Source organism: Phoxinus phoxinus (genome assembly GCF_949152265.1).
Source record: "Phoxinus phoxinus genome assembly, chromosome: 23".
Taxonomy (NCBI): Eukaryota; Metazoa; Chordata; class Actinopteri; order Cypriniformes; family Leuciscidae; genus Phoxinus; species Phoxinus phoxinus.
Genome location: NC_136898.1, coordinates 9,715,910 through 9,734,652, shown reverse-complemented (window position 1 = coordinate 9,734,652; position 18,743 = coordinate 9,715,910). Strand labels below are relative to the sequence as shown.

Below are 18,743 nucleotides of genomic sequence, written 5' to 3'. Positions count from 1 at the left end.
CGGTTAAAATGTATTATTGCAAACGTCGTTGCGGGTCATGCAATTTTTGCATGAATTTTTACGTTTCATGTGCTTCAAGATTACATTTAACTAGACAGGGGGAAAAAACATGTAAATTGTTTTTGCTCTGAATCCCAGGCACCAAAGAAGGCAAAGAAGAAGGAAGCTGCCAGCTCCAATGTGTTTAGCATGTTTGAGCAGTCGCAGATCCAGGAGTTTAAAGAGGTGGGTCATTTCTAGGATTCACTTACTTAAACATGTTATTTTAGCATATTGTTTGGTACTTACCTCTGTAAATCTGAATGCTTCTCTAGGCTTTCACCATCATGGACCAGAACAGAGATGGCTTTATTGACAAAAACGACCTGAGGGACACATTTGCTGCTCTGGGTGTGTGAAGCCTCACTAAATGCCTGTAGTGTATATAGTGTAAATACTGGAGATACTTAGTGTTTGTCCTATGGAACCAACAATAGTATTGTTCTAAGGGTAACAGTGGCTCCTCTTTAGCCCCCTACTGAATGTTGGGAAGTTGAAATGTGATTATAGCACTGTTGAACAGATTTAAATGCAAAACCATTCAATGAAACCATTGATAAATTCATATACAGCAGTAAAATCTTTATAATTTAATATTTTTTTATAATATAAATATTTTTTCATTACAAATCATAACGTCAGCACAACAATTCAAGTACATTTTGTTATTTTTCTCTCTCAAAATTCTAAAACTTTTTTAAAAGTAAAGCGAAATATACCTAGGCTAATTATTATATTCCCTGGCCCTGTAATCTGGTCTCATTAGTATTGTATTGCATTGCATTTAACATCCATGAACTATGTAGTGGTCTACTCCCACTACATTCGAACTATCAGAGGAAGTGGCACTCTGTATTAATGTATATCTCTGTATGTGCGTGTTTGGCAGGACGTCTCAACGTTGGCAACGATGAGCTTGATGAGATGCTAAAGGAAGCCTCCGGCCCCATTAACTTCACCGTCTTCCTCACCATGTTTGGAGAGAAGCTCAAAGGCAAGAATCAAATTTATCAGAATTGAAATGATAATCATGCTAATGAGGTGTAAATAGCAGCAGAACCCAGCAGACATCAGGCATGCTGCATATTGATATATGAATTGTTTAGCATCAGAAGCATAGATTTTGAATGCAACTTTCTCCAGAAATTACTCATATCTTTGTTAATTAAAGGGATAGTTCACCCAATAATGAAAATTCTGTCATCATTTACTCACCCTCATGTTGTTCCAAACATGTATGAATGTATTTATTCTGTTGAACACAAAAGAAGATATTTTGAAGAATATGGGTAACCAAACAGTTGATGGGCCCCATTGACTTCCATAGTATGGAGAAAAAAATACTATGGAAGTCAACTGTTTGGTTACAGACATTCTTCAAAATATCTGCTTTTGTGTTCAGCAGAATAAAGACATTCATACATGTTTGGAACAACATGAGGGTGAGTAAATGATGACAGAATTTGTATTATTGGGTGAACTATCCCTTTAAGTTTATATTTGACTCATTATAGTTACAGAATAATCTATAATCTGTTACCTTTCTGTGACTGACAGGTACAGACCCCGAGGAGACTATTCTCAATGCCTTTAAGATCTTCGACCAAGAGGGCACAGGAATCCTTAAAGGAGAAGAGTAAGTAAATTCACGGAAATGTAAAAACCTTTCACTGACTTTAAAGTACAAAGTTTCCTTGAAATGCACAGCATTTAATGTAATTATTTTGTTTCTCCTCACAGGATCAAATATCACCTTATGTCCCAGGCTGACAAATTTACTGAGGCTGAGGTAATCTACTTTTCTTTCTTCTGAAATGCAAAGGCACAATTTGTCTGAGATGCTGATGATGAATTTTATATTGAATATTAAAATATATAAAAAAAATCATTGAATGCATTTTAATCAAGAACATTTTTACAAAATGTACCTAGGTAAACCAGATGTTCACAAACTTCCCCTTGGATGTGGCTGGCAACCTGGACTACAAAAACCTGTGCTACGTCATCACCCACGGAGAGGATAAGGAACAGGAGTAAAAACTACATTTCCCATGTTTCTCCACGTTTGTTCGTGTCCATTTGTGTGTTGTCTTCCTCTTAAGCTCTGTACCTGTGCCTTTTGTCAATAAAGAGATTAAAAAAACAAAGCCTCAGTACTGTTGTTGTTGGAGGGTTTAAACTCGCTAAACTACCATCCATCCATAAATAAGTAAATAAAAAAACGCTGTTTCCAATCAAAAATTTATTTAAAAAGTCAAAAATCAAAATACAAACAATCAGATTTTGGCTCTCAATAACGTAAAGTTTTACTGTGGGAAACTTTTTGAACAAACACTTCAGACATGGCTTCTTTCTTAACTCAACAACAAGAAAAAGCCCAAGATTCAGAAAGATTTTGTTCCCCCCTGAGGGGATTACAAAAGCTCAAGCGCAACAATAAGCTTAAAGTCACAATGGCGTGTTGAACGGTCCTCTGCGAACAAGGTCAACAGGGCCTTTTGTGTCTCTCTGGCTATTCACTGCAACTCTATTAATAGCAGACCTGGGTGCGTTCTGCCATTTTGAGTTTTCAGCGAGTCAATGATAGGCTTTATAAATAAGAACAGGTGAGCAGAGATGTAAACACAATTTATTGTGGTAGACGTTGCCCTTTCTATATAGGCAAAGGGCTAAATTTGGTTTAAAAGTTCTATTCTAGTGTATTTTTTATGGTTGCTGCGAGCTTTGAGACTTGAATTGTTTTCAAACAAAGCCACTGCAAAGAGTGCTATTTATAATTATGTGCATGAGGTCATCTTAAGCCATCGATCAGAAAACAAAAAGGAAATGACAAGAAAAAATGTGCCTACAAATTTTTCAGCTTGATAAAATCATCATTCATGCCACATAAAGCTCATTAAGAAATGAATAGAGTAAAGAATGCTATTGTTTGTTTGTATAATCATGTAAATAGATATCCTGCCAGTCCAAAATCCTCCCTTTTACTATCATAAAAGAAACAAACTACAGTAAATACACTTAAAGTCACTGAAAATTGATTCCAGTTAGGTTCTTAATGCATGTTTCTGTTCTTATTGTGAATGATTCATTGGTGCATGTTATTCAGTCTTAGTTTTTTCAAGATCTAATAACTTGCTCTTACTATAAAATAACTTTTTTTTTCTACTGACATCACTTGGATACTTCTAACAATAGCAAAATAGCTAGTTAGTCATCATTTTAGCAAACTCACATTCAGGCTCTATTCTGTAAGTAATGCCCACTTTTCAACATCCAATCAATTCCTGATGGATAAAATAAAGGCCCGCCCTTGAAATACATCACATTACAGAAGTTGAATGGATTGTGAATGGCAATGAAAATGGTTTTCAGACAGAATATTACCATTAAACATAAAACACATAAAGTAAATAGAAATAGAAAAGATCAGTGCCACTTTCATTATACTCATCAACATATACATTGAGTGATCTGTCCTTCAGAACAACAGACAGGCGATAAAGGTCTTGTGGTCACAAGTGTTTGTTATTCACGCTTCATACCCAACAGAGTCCGGCTACTCTCTGTCCGAGGTAAGAGGAGAGGAGGGTCTGGCAGCACCAACACTTTTAGCACTGCCTGTTAGCATGAAGTCTGCCAGGAGATCTATTCCAGAACCAGAGTCTAACAGAGTATCTGGGCAGAGCAATGAAAGGAAAGAAACAAAAATAAAGGGAAAGAAGTTGCATAACCATGCATGTGTCTAAAAATAAATAGTTGGCTATATATTTATGGTCCTCTGATGTCAATTTTATCCTTAAAAGCAATTCATCCTCATGCAACTTTAAAGTCATTGCTAAATAATTGCTGCAGACGCCAACCTCTCTGGCAGCTAACAGCTTATGCCATGGGATACTAATGACGCTCTGGAATCCAACTGAGGCTAGTTATAACTTATAACTGGAAATCTAGATTAATATTAATCCATAATTCTCACCATGAATGCCGATCATGTGTTCTAGAATGAGAACCCTCTCGGCCAGAATCTTCAGCGCTTCCCTCAACTGCTGCACCTGCAAGAAGGCTGAGCTTTAGCACGTGACAATAAATCATCGTAACTACACATACAAAACTATCCCATTTTTTTGTGTGTCATCCTTACCTCTCCTGGAGTCTCTCCCGGGTCACCTTTAGGACCTGGAACACCCTGCTCACAAAATTAATTGTATATATATATATATATTAAATAAAAACTATTTTTAATTCAATTTAATTAAAAATGAAATGCATTGCAAAATAAATTAATTGATTTATGAATAATTAAAAATTATAATAAAACAAAAAATAAATCATTGTTATAAATATAAATGCAATCCAGTATGTGCACTCACAGGTTGCCCTTGCTTTCCTGATATTCCAAGTGGACCCTTTGAAAATAGAGTGATACAATCTGATTAGCCCAAATAAAAAAAAACATTAAATTTAATCTAAAATGCAAAATGTATAAGATTAAGATGTAATTTCTATCTAAATGTAGGTCTTTATTGATGACTCACTCTTTCTCCTGGATCTCCTTTGGGTCCCCTGTCACCTGGTGTGCCTGAAAGGCTTAAGGCAGCCTATGATGAATGTGAAATAATAAGTACACTGTGCCTTAAATATCCATATGTATTGTTCAATTATTTATTTCCTCATACAAACTGTAAATGCATACTATTGTAGAGCACATTTCATGTATAATCTGCAAGAACACTATTCTTTCTATTTATCCTAAAATATATTCGAAATACATTCCATAATGATAAAAATGCCTTACATTTTTCCCCGGGGCACCTGGGTGTCCAGCTGGTCCGGCAGGCCCTGTTCAATACATATGGATAGAAGATTAAATGTGTGATGAAATAGGTGGGTGATACCAGGTGAAACTGTTATGTATGCTCTGATGTTCTGGCATACCTGGCGGACCAGGAGAGCCAGAGGGCCCGGGGGGACCAAGGAAAGTCTGAAGGTCACGATAGGCAGTAAAGTCACTATCCGCATCTGAAACATGTAATGTAATGTAATGTAACTTCACTTGCAGCAAATGTGATTTGAGCTGCTGTACCGCTGTTCTGTTCAGTAGGATTTGCTGCTCAGGTTCTGTTTCGGGTTATCCAGATTCATGCTGCCTCACAGACAGCTAACAAATGACTCTGATTAACTGCTGACAGACAGAAGCCAACCAGACTTTTAAAGTGAGCCAGAGCTCTGAGAGGTTTATCCAAGCTGATACCATTTAAATGCTGCCATCTTATGGTCATTTTGAGAATAACATTTGAAAGGTTGCTGCTGTTACAAATCATTTACGTATTCAATTGCCTATTTTCTTTAACCCTGATTAAAAATGGTGAAAATTCTGTCATTAATTACTCACCCTCATGTCGTTCCAAATCCGAAAGTCTTTCGTTCATCTTTGGAACACAAATGAAGATCTTTTTAATGAAATCTGAGAGCTTTCTGTCCCTCCATTGACAGCTACGCAACTACCACTTTGACGCTTCAAAAAGTTCATAAAGAGATCCTAAAACATATGAATTAAGCGGTTCAGTCCAAATTTTCTGAAGAGACACGATCGCTTTACATGATGAACAGATTTAATTTAAGCTTTTATTCATAATTTATTCATTTTATTTATAAACATTCATCAACTCACATATCAGTTGTGGTAAACGGAAGCTCAAACATGTTCGCTTGACATGTGAGAACCATTTTCGTGTGTTACGCAGCACGTTTGAGCTTCCACAAGAACCAGTGAGGTTTGTTCTCGCGCGTCATGCATAGGTTGAACTTCCGTTTATGTTCGCTGATCAAAGCGTAAATTAAATCTGTTTATCACATTAAACGATCGAGTCTCTTCAGAAGATTTGGACTAAACTGCTCAATTCATATGGATTAGGTTTATAATCTCTTTATGAACTTTTTTGAAGCGTCAAAGTGGTAGTTGCATAGCGGTCAATAAAAGGACAGACAGCTCTCAGATTTCATTAAAAAGATCTTCATTTGTGTTCGGAAGATGAACGAAAGTCTTCCAGGTTTGGAACGACATGAGGGTGAGTAATTAATGATAGAATTTTCATTTTTGGGAGAACTATCCCTTCAAAGTCATACATTTAAAAAATGTAGACAGTGAACCGCATGTTTAATGTGGACTGTTGTACTCACATTCGCCATGTTGTTTAGCCATTAGAGTGAAAACATCTCCCCTAATGGAGAAGGGAGAGGATGCAGCAGGCCCCGGCGGACCAGGAAGCCCTCTTTCTCCGGGAGGACCTCGCAGCCCTTGAGGTCCTATAGAGATCAGACGTAACCAGGGGAGCTGTGAAGCTAAGTGAAAATATTTGCTTTAATATTCCCAGTCAAGTTAAAGAGCTAGTTCTTACCACTAGGTCCCATAGGACCAGGTTTCCCAGAAAACCCTATCTTTCCTAAAGGTCCAGGAGGACCAGGGGGACCTGGGAGCCCAACAGATCCTGGTTGTCCTTTTGGTCCTGGGAATAGAATTCTGATTAAGACAATGTAAAGTATAAAACCAAAAGATTTAAATCTTATATTTATAAATATGTATGTATTTTATATATTTTAAGATTGAATTATATTTATATATAAATAAATAATAAAATAAAACAGATAAATATAATATGAAATAACGCCTCCTAAAGAACAGTATAGTAAAACATATACATAATTTTTTTTTACCTGGTCGGCCAATGGCATTGGGTGTTACTGGAGAGGGGTGTGCCCTGTCCACCTCATTATCAGCTGTTCTCTCAGGTGATTGGCTGGAAAGAGAGAGAGGGGGAGCCTCTACATCTCTCAGTAACATTATCTGTTAAAAAAGAAAACCCACACTCTTACCATCTTAACTTAAATGTGTTAACACAAGAGGTAACCTACATTTCTATCTTACCTGAGCTTCAATGACACTCAAGCGCTCTTTGACGTCAGCATAACCAGTACAGTTAATGCACTCTAAAGTGATGAATGCAAAAAAAGAGATGTTAAGGTAACGTGGTATGTATGACAGCAGAGAACGGGGGATTTTTAACCATAAAAAATTAAATGGCACAGAGTGAATGGATTAAGCAAATGCTATAAATCTCTCAGCCATCTGTTGAGTCATAAGTCAAATCTATGATCATTCAATCAAAAGTTTGCTCCGTTTTTGCAATATTATAATTGCATACTAGTCAAAGTGGTAAACAGAACTGATCTGAATGAGGTTAGTGTGATGCTCTCACCACAAACGTAACAAAGACACATTCATTCAAACTGTCCTTAAAATTCCAAGGATCCATCCAGAGTCACTGACTTGTAGTCCAAAAATGAAATCAATCCCGAAACCTCAGTGTGAAACCAAAAAAATCAGTTGTATGCTCAGTGTTGTTTTGTGAACAACGAGAACTTGTTAGAGAGACACTAAATGAGTTCAATCACATCTTTGGTTGACATCCCTCCCTGGGGTAGGATAAGGAACAGGAAAACCAGACATTGGCCAGTCGTGGTTTTCCATATGCATGGAAACCTAGTGAAGGGAAATATCTCACTCTGGGTTTCCCCAAAATTCACCTTTCTCATTTGAGAGAGACACTCCTCACAGCACAGAGCTGGTCAGGAGCTGAAGACAACCAGAAGGTACTGGACCTTTCTGTGGAGGAAGAGCGATCTTCCAAGAGAGCAGAGTCTTGGGAACCATTTGGCATGAAATGAGATGATGATGAATGGTGGTCTCATAGTGGTGAATTTTATATGTGAAATGCAATACACAGATAATGAGATTAGAAATTAAACTTAAGAACAAAATGTAACAATATTCACAAAATACAAAATGTCTCAGGAACTAAAATTGATTATGCTTATCTGGGGAAGCTACTTTTTTTTAACATATTATTTGAAAAGTTTGAGGTCAGTAAAAAAAAGTTTTTAAAACAAAATACATTTATTCAGCATGGACACATTAAATTGGTCAAATGTGGCAGATTTTTTTTTTTGATGTTATAAAAGTCTTTAAAAAAAAGAGTAATTATTCTGAAAATTCAACTAACCATTAAAGGTATAATATTTTAAAATATATTAAGATAAAAACAGTTACATCTAAATTGTAATATTTCAAAACGTTACTGTTTATAAAAGACTTTCAAAAATATAAACAATTCTTACCAGCCCCAATCTATGTTTCTCTGTGAAATTGAATGAGATAATTTGTAGAACAGGCCTTGATTTCATCCATCAGGAACTAAATACAGCTAAAAACAAAGAAACTAACTATCTTAATTTTTGACTGGTTGAAACATAGTAAGGAACTGAAGATTCAATTTGGATTAAAAGACATAAAATACCAAAAATGTAGTACAGGACTAATTGTTGGACTCATTCGTGCACATTCAAATGGACCACTAAAATAAACCAGACTTCCACTACTTTAAAAACATCTAAACTAGTGCACAATGTGGGTAGTTAATAGACCAAAGCTAGTGGTTTCGCTAATTTTAGTTAGTACGTAGCAAACTACTTGGCAACAAAACAAAATTATCATAACATCATTACTTCTATTTTCTTCCAATGAGACATTTAGAACACTACAAGCTTCATCATCTGCTCTCAATTGACTAATATTACAAGACTAAAGGCCACAAGCTTGTCACAGTGTCATCAAAAAACAGTTTGGATGCCAGACCTCATGAAGGGACATGACTGTAGCTCATTCCATGAAGCGCAAAGGAACAAATTTGTCACTCCTCACCACAATATACACATCCAACAGAGCAGGAAAGTTGACATGTCTCTGTTTTTCGAGGTGGAAGGCCATAAGGACTGCATTAAAGAGCTAACTGCATGCTGGGAAACCCCAAAGAATGCCATTCACTCTATATCAGTTATGCTTAAAAATAAAATATAAAACACTAGTGCTGTAATATTTACTTTGTAGGGACTCCATGGCACTGGGTGACATATGACAGAAGGCTTTGTGCAAGTTAAAGTGCTGTTGAAGTTTGGCAGACTATGAAAACGCAGAATGACATGTTCAGCTGTCTCTGACATGCCTGTTCTCTTTGTGCCTTGGCCGTAACGCAGGGCTCTGCTGGATACCGGACTGCTCTCAGATCAGTAGACAAATGAGCGTTGGGGTATTCTGGAAAAACACCCAACGGATGAGCTGTAAAGAAGAGCAGCACAATGGGTCCTGCAGACACTGGACCGTTATGCTTTCTGCAGATGCGAGGGAAGGCTTAATCGGGCCTACATTATTCGGAGCAAAACGATTTGATTAAAACTGACATGGTTAATAAAGTTACGCAAACACGTGCCAGCGCAGACATCAGTGATGTATTGATGTACCAAACCAGAGTGCGCCTCAAGAAGTACAAATACACAAATCACACATGCAAGCTGACCACATTAAGACTCCACACCCATTAAACGCATTCTGGCAGAGACTGATGGGGTTTTCAGAGATTATGAAGACACAAGATTCTTCTGCATGTTCTCCAGGGTGAATGCAGTTTATAAAGTGGTTTATTGGTAAAATGCGATGCAGTTAATTTATTTTATACTGAATTTAAATAATCTGTATTGCCAGATCTAGATTGTGCGTCATTACTTTTTTTTCTATGCTAAATACAAGCAGACTTGTTGTTAGTAATGAACTTCAGTCTCTGTATCTGCCCTCAAACAAATACTTTGGGCACATGCATTGCAGGAAGACTGATAATTGCTTGATATTCCTCTTTTGGATTCATTCGCTGAAAATTGTATCCCCCTAATGCATATAGTATACAAGCAGACTAAACAAATCTAAATTCAATTCAGTTTAAAATGCACTTTCACGTAATTGCAGGAGTCTGCTTTTGCTTATTTGGTTTGTGAAGCACCTATAAATAACTCAATTAAAATAACATTTTAAATTTACATTTGACATTTCATTTAATACACAATATCACTGGGAGACGGGAGTTGCTCTCTAGTGACAATAGGAATAATGTTGAGGGACAAAGGATCTCTTGCAGCTGTTGATTCCAGCTGCAACCACAGCTGTGCTGTCTTGCATTTGTTAAAATTGTATTGTTCATGTTTCTGATCTATTTGTAATATTGTTTTAGACTATTATGCATAGCCCATGTTGCTGACTATGATGTACTTGGACAGTCCAACTGGATCAGATGTGTTTCTTGGTCTGAAAAGTTGAATAAGAGTAATTTAATAAGAGTAATAATTTCCAGCAAAATAATCATTTTAGTTCAGCCCTACTTTTTGATTATTTAGACTAGTTTATATTCATGGTCAGTGTTGGGTGTAATGCATTACTAATTAATTACTGTAATTCAATTACTTTTCCTTTAAAAAAAAGCAAAGTAAGGGATTACTCTTCATTTATCTGTAATTAAATTAGTTTCTTCTGTAATTGCTTTCAACACTGTATAGACTATAAAACAATTCTATAAAAAACAATAGTGTATTCAACATCAAAATGTAACATCTAATGTTAAAATGTATGTTTTAAATAACCTTCTCCCTTTAAATAGAGAGAATAATCATTTCAAGAAAAATGTATGCAATTTTATATTATTTGTTAAAAGAGCAGTCTCTTGTATTGTTCAACTGGTCGAGGTTGATATGGGATTTAGAAAGTAATTGGTAATGAGTAATGCAACACTTTTTGGAGAGAGTAATTCGTACAGAAATCTAATTTCACTGTTTAATATGTAATTAGCTATTAATTACTTTTTTAGAGTAACTTATCCAACACTGTTCATGGTGGAAATTACAGGGGGTTTTGAAGGTTCCCACCCCCATTTAAGGCTCAAAACGAAGACAATAAAGTTGGGCTTACTAAACAGTAATAAGTAATACATTTTATCATCATTAAAACTTAATATTCAATAAATTATTCAACAACATTTTCAAAAGTAACCACAAAAAAAAAGTAAATCAGATCACAGAGCTACAAAGATGCAACATAGTACATTATACATCATTTATATTAATCTATAATACTCTATAAATATACAGGTGCAAAAGTTCATTTATTTCAGTAATTCAACTTAAAAGGTGAAACTAATATATTATATAGACTCATTACATGCAAAGTGAGATATTTCAAGCCTTTATTTGTTATAATGTTGATGATTATGGCTTACAGCTATGACAACCTTTTCACAATATTCTAATTTTGAATTTGGGGTTTTCATAAGCTGTAAGCCACAATCATCAAAATTATAACAAATAAAGTCTTGAAATATCTCACTTTGCATGAGTCTATATAATATATATTAGTTTCACCTTTTAAGGTGAATCACTGAAATAAATTCACTTTTGCACGATTTTCAAATTTTTCGAGTTTCACCTACACTATAAATCAAAAGTTTGGAATAATTATGTTTTTTTAGACATCTTTCAAAAAACATTTAAAAATCTTTATTATTCAACCACACTGTATTTAATGTAGAATACTGTTTGGCTAACTAGAGACACTGCAGGCACCAAAAGACATTTTGAGTTGCTTGATGGCTAATTCCCACTGCACCCACACAGACGCTGATTAATGCAGACAATCACCAGATTACAGAATTTCACTTCTCAGGCACTGCACTACCCACCAAACGCTGACATATTCAGTCAGCGAAAACAAGTGCCAACTAACAGCAACAGATGCTGACAAGGGTACTGAAAACCCAAACAATGTGTCCTGTTGCCATTGGTCATGAATGTGTCTGTTGGCGTTGGCGACTGTATAATTTGTACACTGATTATATTAACCATGCATTTATAAGATACAGTTTTGGGTTCTTAGTCTTACAAGTTACCCTAATGAACAGGTAGAATGCATTGGCTTGTCCATCTGTGCTCCACCACAGAAATGAGATGATCTCACCCGCCACAGGCAGCTGAGGGGGCTGGAGCACACATGAGTCCTCATCAATCATGAGATACCACACCACAGACATCCCATTTTCCCACAGCTAGGGGTCCTGATCACAATCTCAATAAAGGAATTTGTAAAGCAGGTGATAGATTTGAAACTCTGCCAGTCCTTCTGGAAACCCGGTATGGGGGGTAGTAAGAAAGACAGCTGGAACAAACTATATAGATATAGATAAGACCCTGACTAGGGCATTATGGGAAGTTCGAGTACCCAAGTAATTCTGCTGATGGGAATTGTTCCCATAAATGACTAATGCCTTCAGTCTAACAATCAGGGTTTGGTGGTTTTCAAACTGGAATCCAGGAACCCACAGGGAGCCATACTATTATGTAGTACAGTTGATAAAATGATTATTAAATTAACTGTTTAGTAAATGTACCTAAAAACCACACCAACTCTTTGTTTAGACTGTCTTTCAGGGATCTAACTAACTCCGTCTCCCCAAATCACTGTTATGTGCAGCATGCATACAAGTTAGACTAAATAAGTAAAAAAGTAGAGTAGCCTATGTAATCTATCTTTACTCTAACAGTGGGTAGAAAACAATGTCTTATGCAAAGCAAAGTAAAAATTCCCCAGATAATAATTTTATTTGTTTTTAGTAATTAATCCGTATGGTCGTTTAAAAAAAAAAAGTATTTTATGTTTCATAAGTCTACAATTTTCTGAATTTTTTAATCATCAAGGCTCTTATTTGATCAAAAATAAGATTTGACCAAATATGCATTTATTTGATTAAAACAGTAATACTGTGAAATATTAATTATCAATCGAACATCGTTCTAACATGCTGATTTAGAGATCAATAAACTTTTGATTGTTAGTGTATATTACAAAAAGCTCAAAAACCTCTGAGTTATGAGAAATATATATATATTTTTCATCAAATACAAAAACATGTATTTGGTTTTTGATGTGACAGGTTTTTGATGTGTTGCATGCTATGGGAGTTTCTCTCTAGTGACAATTGGAATACCGTTACGGGACAAAGGATCTCTTACAGCTGTCGATCCCAGCTGCAACCATCCTCCCACACCTCAACAGCTTTGCACTCTAGCATTCCTTGACGTCTACTCACTCTAGTCAAACATGAAGCTATACTTTTCACATAGTAAAACACAATTGATCAGAATATCCAAGTCTTTGACATACCAATATGGAAATGTAATGAGATCAAGAGAAGAACTGGCCTCAATATACAAGGAATCCATTACAGAACAAAACAAAACTAACCGAGGGAGGGACAGCAACAAAAAGTCCAGCATTTTGCTGACTAATCTGATGGATGGAAAAGATTTCTTTGTCTGGGCTGCATTAATGAACAAAAAACTTAATCACACTAGTATCTTTTAATACAAGGCACATGCATTTTCGACACTGTACATTCCTGAAGGACTAAACATCACTAATGTGGTTCAACATGACCACAGATAGTCACACAATTCTCAATAACTGTCAAAGTGAAATGAATAAACATCTCCACACAGCACAACTCCAGGGGAGAATGAATCAGTTTAAGTTTCTTATTGCATTTCTGTTTATATATATAGCTGGATTGTTCACTCTTACATTTGGCTTGTTCTTACAACCAAGGTCTGAATCCTGCCTGATGACAACAGCTTGCTAGTAAATAGTTCACCGAATGAATAAATACATGGACATGAAATGTACGTCATGAAATAAAAAACTGCAAGTCTGTGGTGTGACAGGAGAGACGCCAGTTTCAGTGGACAACAAGGAAGAACAATTAGAATTAAGTCGTGTATTTGGCCGTTCACACCGAAGCTGTTCTGCGCTGCACTTCCATTGTTTTTCTATGTAAACATGCCCTAGATGGACCCTAGATTCGTATCTTGTGTCTTTCGCATGCCACTGCGTTCAGAAAACTCATGCTCAAGTTAGAAGTTCAACTTTTAAAGTAAAAAAAAAAACGTGTCTTCACATTTTCAATGCATTCCACCGTTTTTCATTTGCAGTCCACTGCAATGGACGGCTGTTTTTAAAATCTTCCCGGTCTACAGACATTTGTTGACGTTCACTTCATGATAACTTTAGTTAACTCTAAAATAAGTAAATCCACTTCTTCACCAGCTAATTACTCTTTGACAGCAATGCGATAGAAATATACAGAGATATCGCAAAAACGAAAGTTCAAAAACAAAATTCCAAAGATGGCTGTGCGCTTGGGTCTATTCCTTGCATTATTTTCCCATTCCACATTTCCCATCATTTCCCATTGCATTTGATTCATGTGTCTCGTGTTTTAAAATTGGTGTGAATCGCCCATTTAGAGCCTCGTAATAGATAAAGCACCCTTTCCACTCACTTTTCTTTAAGAAGAAGACATTTATAACACTATACTTAGTGTTATTTTACCCTTGCATTCAAATATGGGGTTTCTAATACAGCTGCTGTTGGAGCAAATGGGAATGCAATAAAATAATTATAATGGCTATATTTGCAATGGTCATCGACCCATGTACAAGTTCACCCTGCTTTGGTTTAACCACGTTCCAAACCCGGAAATGTAAAAAAGGTTTTGAATGACTGAAATCAGACACAGCATTCTTCTTTAGGCCTCATTACACACAATAAATGGAAATGTTGGGATTTCACACGACTGACTTTGCCCTAACTTGAGCTGTTTGACTACGAGTCACAATCAAAAGTCCAAAAATATGTTCTTAAATAAACCAAACACAGAGGGGCCTGAGACCCAGGGGATTGACAGCCTCGGGCTAAAGCTATGAGCCCAATGAGAGGGATAAAATGGAGGAAGGAGAAAGAAATGGGGAATGAAGATTTCTGATTTATTCACATGTCAGAGATCGTGGCGCCCTTGGATTTGACCCAAACTAAATCATCCACATCTCACAGGGGATGATCTGAAAAGAGACACCACAGACGGGCCAGTGTGTCTGCTGTGGGGGGAAGGAGGTTCATTAAACCAGCATCCAGAAAAACATGAGAATGTGTGTCATGGGTCAATTATCCTTATTGGGTCAAAATGATTTGGACTGTTGTGACGTCTACCACATCTAACTGGGCTGTGTCAAATCAATTAGAATGAATCAAAAGCATTGACTCATTTCCTTAATACAAAATATTTTATTTTATTTTAATTCAAATGTATTTACCCATATATGCAAAGACCAAGAGCTGTGCTGGTTTTGATTATGATTATCTCTCTAGGAGTAAAGTGTGTAAGTAAGGAGTGTAACTGTACTAATATGACATTGACATTAGACAGGGTTACCAGGTAAACTACATACAGATATTTGTGTTTATATCCACAAAAAGTTAAGAAAAGGATGCATTGGCTCTATTATTTAAGTAGTAGACTTCCAAAGAACTTGTCTCAGATACTCCTCCTAAAATTCCTTTGGATAAATACAAATATAGAATCACATCAGATATACAGATTATTTAGTCTTTGAAGAATATAAGAAATATTCATGTTGAGACATATTGACTTTTGATTGTAGATTTTTGTGTCATGGCAAATCTGAGCATACTTTATGACATGGCCAATCCAAAATGGATTTTCTCCAGGTTAATATGTGCCAGTATAAGAATGTTTAGCACTGAAGTGTGTGGTGCTCATAGAGAGAGGGGAAATACATTCATCACACATTCCCTTTTTCTACCAGATGAATGATTCCCACAGTCAGACCAGCTGCTGTCACTCACATTCACACCCACAAACTGAATGTAAGGGATCTCTCCTGGTTGCTAAGAGACTTAAATTTGAAAAAGAACCACCCACTAAGACACACCAAGCCAAGTGTTTGCCCGTGCAAAACTCTTGCTCAATGCTTGGGTCCTCTGGGTGGTTTCAGTGTGGTTGCTTGCTTACACAAATCAAAAGAGTCCAACCACAAAACCTCTGTGATAATGTTATGATTTTCTTGGCACAACTAATAAATGTCATCTAACAGCTAACAATTCGTTTCTCTCACAGACATTCAAATGCTTCAGTAATACTTCAGTGAACTTGAGATTGGTGAGAAATCACCCTCACCCTCTCTGCAGTCTTCCCCATAGAATCCCGGACAGCATCGCCATTCCAGAGAAGTGATTTTCCTGTAGGTCACTCTGTACACAGGTCTCACCAGAGTTCTGTAGCTGGGAAAATACAGAGAAGCAAAGCATACACAGAGTCTGTTAGTGAATGTGAGAGTGAATAGTAGAGTATAATCCTCATATATACCATGAGATCATTTCTTTTCTCTGTACCTGATGAGGTTTGCACACGGTCCAGGCCATCGGCAACTCTGAAACAGTCGCTGCACGACAGTCTCTGTCCCATTTTGTGTCTGACATGAAACTGTCTTCTGTACTGTGTACTGGCACCGGTTCCTTATTCGTTCCATGATGAATCAACATAAACAATGACAAAGACCAGACCAATCAGTATCCAGTAATGTCAAATATCGAATCGAAAAAAAAATCATGGAAAAATGAATGCCAATGAAATCACGGAAATTTAGAGAGTGATAAATGTCTTCCTAAAATTCCTTTTCACAAAACTCAAATGGCATTGCAAAACAAACAAGCATGTGACTTCAGTAGTTTTAGTGCCATAATGTTTCTTCATGAAGCTCCTTCACTTCAAAAGCGAAATGAAATACAGCATAGTGGACTGAGGGTCCTCAGAGAGAACCTCTCAGTGGCACAAGCATATCTTTTTTCCTTTACCATGGGAGACTGAATGATTTATTCTCTCCCGACATTCATTTAACACCCAGGAGTGTCTGTCATCTGTTCTTGAAAAGAACTAAAACAAAAAAATCTGGAAAACTTCCTTTCTGATACGTCTCAGGTGAGTCAAAATATCCCAGGATTGTGACCGTTTTGTCTTTCATGTCATTGTTCTTCATTGTTTCACAGGACAGATTGTGATGAGTCGTGACTGGACCACAGATGCACATGAAGCTCTACACGTCTAGACTAAAGAGCTCAACCTCAACCGCTTGTCAAACCACAAAATATTTTGCCACATCTGTTGGGAAAAAGAACAATTAATTTTTAAGACAAATACTTTTGGCTTTGGTTTGGTTTGTGCTTTTTCTGGGGATTCAATCAGGGGTCGACATGAACAGATGTGTTTAGGATAGATAGATAGATAGATAGATAGATAGATAGATAGATAGATAGATAGATAGATAGATAGATAGATAGATAGATAGATAGATAGATCAACAAACAGAATGACAGAAAAGATAGATAGACAGATGATAGATAGATAGATAGATAGATAGATAGATAGATAGATAGATAGATAGATAGATAGATAGATAGATAGATAGATAGATAGATAGATAGATGTAGGCTACACTGTAAAATAAAATTTTAAAGTTGTAAATAAAACAGTGATTATTGAAATTAGTTTTAGAAGAAATTACAATTTCAGTCTTTCTACTTGAAAATGTAATGTTTAATTCAATGTTTCTTTGTAATTATGTGAAATACTAGTGAAAACGGTTTAAAAAATATTTAGGTTATTTAGCTTAAAAAATGTATTTATATGTAGCCTACACATTACATATATATCCAGAAAAGTTATAAGCCACATAAACAGTTGTGAATCATATTTCTAAAAAGTAAAATATTGTTCGAGATAATAATAATAGAAATGCTCGACTAATTTAAGTGCATTAAAGCTTGACTGTTATAACTCGAGTTCACTGACCTTAATCCATCATCCTGCAATACACTAAGGCTTTAAATCAATCAGTTTGATAACCCAGTGATGCTCCAGCTGGTTAGTAAATCTCTTTCTCTAATGTTACACACATCGAGCACATGAAGTCACAGAGTTTACCTGTTGAGTGTGTTTGCTCCAGTGTTGTGTTGTTCGGACACTGTGCGCTGCAGTCTCACTGGAACCTGATAAATAGCTGCTGAGGCTTTAAAAGGACTAAACGACAACATGAAAATACAAAGAAGTTTCCAAAATCCCTCACGCATGGTCCGACGTCTAACAACTCTTTGCTTATTCCCTGCGCTTTATCTGATGTTGTCCTGCTCAGACAACTTGTGTTAAACGCCTGAGTGAGTTATTGAGAGACCTGACGGAGGAGAGACAGTCAAAATGCTATCCGCTCTTCTGGAGTAAAAGACTGGCTGTGTCTCATAACATATTTGGCTGACTATCTAGTATCTACTACATCATAGTTAGCGTGGCCAAAAAAATGCTGCAGGCGTTTGTGACATCCAAAACGCCGTCTAGGTATGAATTAAGGTAGCCTATTGTCTAGGTAATGTATATGGCAAAATAAATGCGGAGAAAACAACTAGAGGAAAAACATAACATGGATAGATATTTCATTATTAAATACAACGCTGATACGTAGATAAATAATAATAATAATAAAACTGATGAGCAAAAACAATAATTAATAGTTCTGACTTAAAATCGGGCTTTAGCGCCACCCGCTGGTCAACCACTTTTTAAATACCACAGATATAGACTCCGTGCCGTTTGTGAAAAACGTCTAGTATGCTCACATAGACTGAAAATACAGTAAAACAGTAATACTGTGAAACATTATTTCAATTTAAAACAACGTTTGAATGTAGGCCTACATGTATTTAAAATTTTATTCCTGTGATGCAAAGCAGTTTTTTTTAGCATAATTACTCAATTTTTCAGTGTCGCATGATTTTTCAGAAATCATTCTAATATGATGATTTAATGCTCAAGAAACATTTTTTTTATTATTATCAAAGTTGAAAACAGTTCTGCTGCTTAATACTTTAGTGG

General features: G+C 36.2%; 2 protein-coding genes across 3 annotated transcripts in view; one reads left to right on the top strand and one right to left on the bottom strand.

Annotated features, from left to right (window-relative positions):
- myl10 (myosin, light chain 10, regulatory) overlaps positions 1 to 2,186 on the top strand; it is a 2,857-nt gene extending 671 nt beyond the window's left edge. The window contains exons 2-7 of the mRNA XM_079598753.1: positions 139 to 225; positions 315 to 390; positions 929 to 1,033; positions 1,597 to 1,675; positions 1,780 to 1,828; positions 1,972 to 2,186. Coding sequence (XP_079454879.1) covers positions 139 to 225; positions 315 to 390; positions 929 to 1,033; positions 1,597 to 1,675; positions 1,780 to 1,828; positions 1,972 to 2,076 — 501 coding nt within the window. The 3' untranslated portion in view covers positions 2,077 to 2,186. The remainder of the gene's footprint in view (positions 1 to 138; positions 226 to 314; positions 391 to 928; positions 1,034 to 1,596; positions 1,676 to 1,779; positions 1,829 to 1,971) is intronic.
- Positions 2,187 to 2,269: 83 nt separating this feature from the next.
- col26a1 (collagen, type XXVI, alpha 1) lies at positions 2,270 to 18,110 on the bottom strand. 2 transcript variants are annotated; one of them, XM_079598751.1, is made up of 14 exons: positions 17,802 to 18,110; positions 16,214 to 16,336; positions 15,999 to 16,102; positions 6,965 to 7,026; positions 6,754 to 6,883; positions 6,438 to 6,545; positions 6,220 to 6,345; positions 4,975 to 5,058; positions 4,835 to 4,878; positions 4,575 to 4,637; positions 4,410 to 4,445; positions 4,181 to 4,225; positions 4,016 to 4,091; positions 2,270 to 3,714 (listed from the first exon to the last, which is right to left on the bottom strand). In XM_079598751.1, the coding sequence occupies exons 1-14, from the start codon at positions 17,945 to 17,947 to the stop codon at positions 3,596 to 3,598; spliced, it is 1,266 nt and encodes a 421-aa protein (XP_079454877.1). In that variant the 5' UTR covers positions 17,948 to 18,110; the 3' UTR covers positions 2,270 to 3,595. The 2 variants fall into 2 exon arrangements, with proteins under 2 accessions (XP_079454877.1, XP_079454878.1); XM_079598752.1 differs by having other exon boundaries at positions 15,999 to 16,096; positions 17,802 to 18,080.
- Positions 18,111 to 18,743: the final 633 nt, after the last annotated feature.

Coding starts and splice junctions, on each gene's coding strand:
- col26a1 (XM_079598751.1), bottom strand. CDS start 17,947: ATGCGTGAGGGATTTTGGAAACTTCTTTGTATTTTCATGTTGTCGTTT. Junction 7,027..15,998: donor TGGGGAAGACTGCAGAGAGG/GTGAGGGTGATT, acceptor TCATCACTTTAG/AGTGCATTAACTGTACTGGT. Junction 6,884..6,964: donor TGAGTGTCATTGAAGCTCAG/GTAAGATAGAAA, acceptor CTTTTTTAACAG/ATAATGTTACTGAGAGATGT.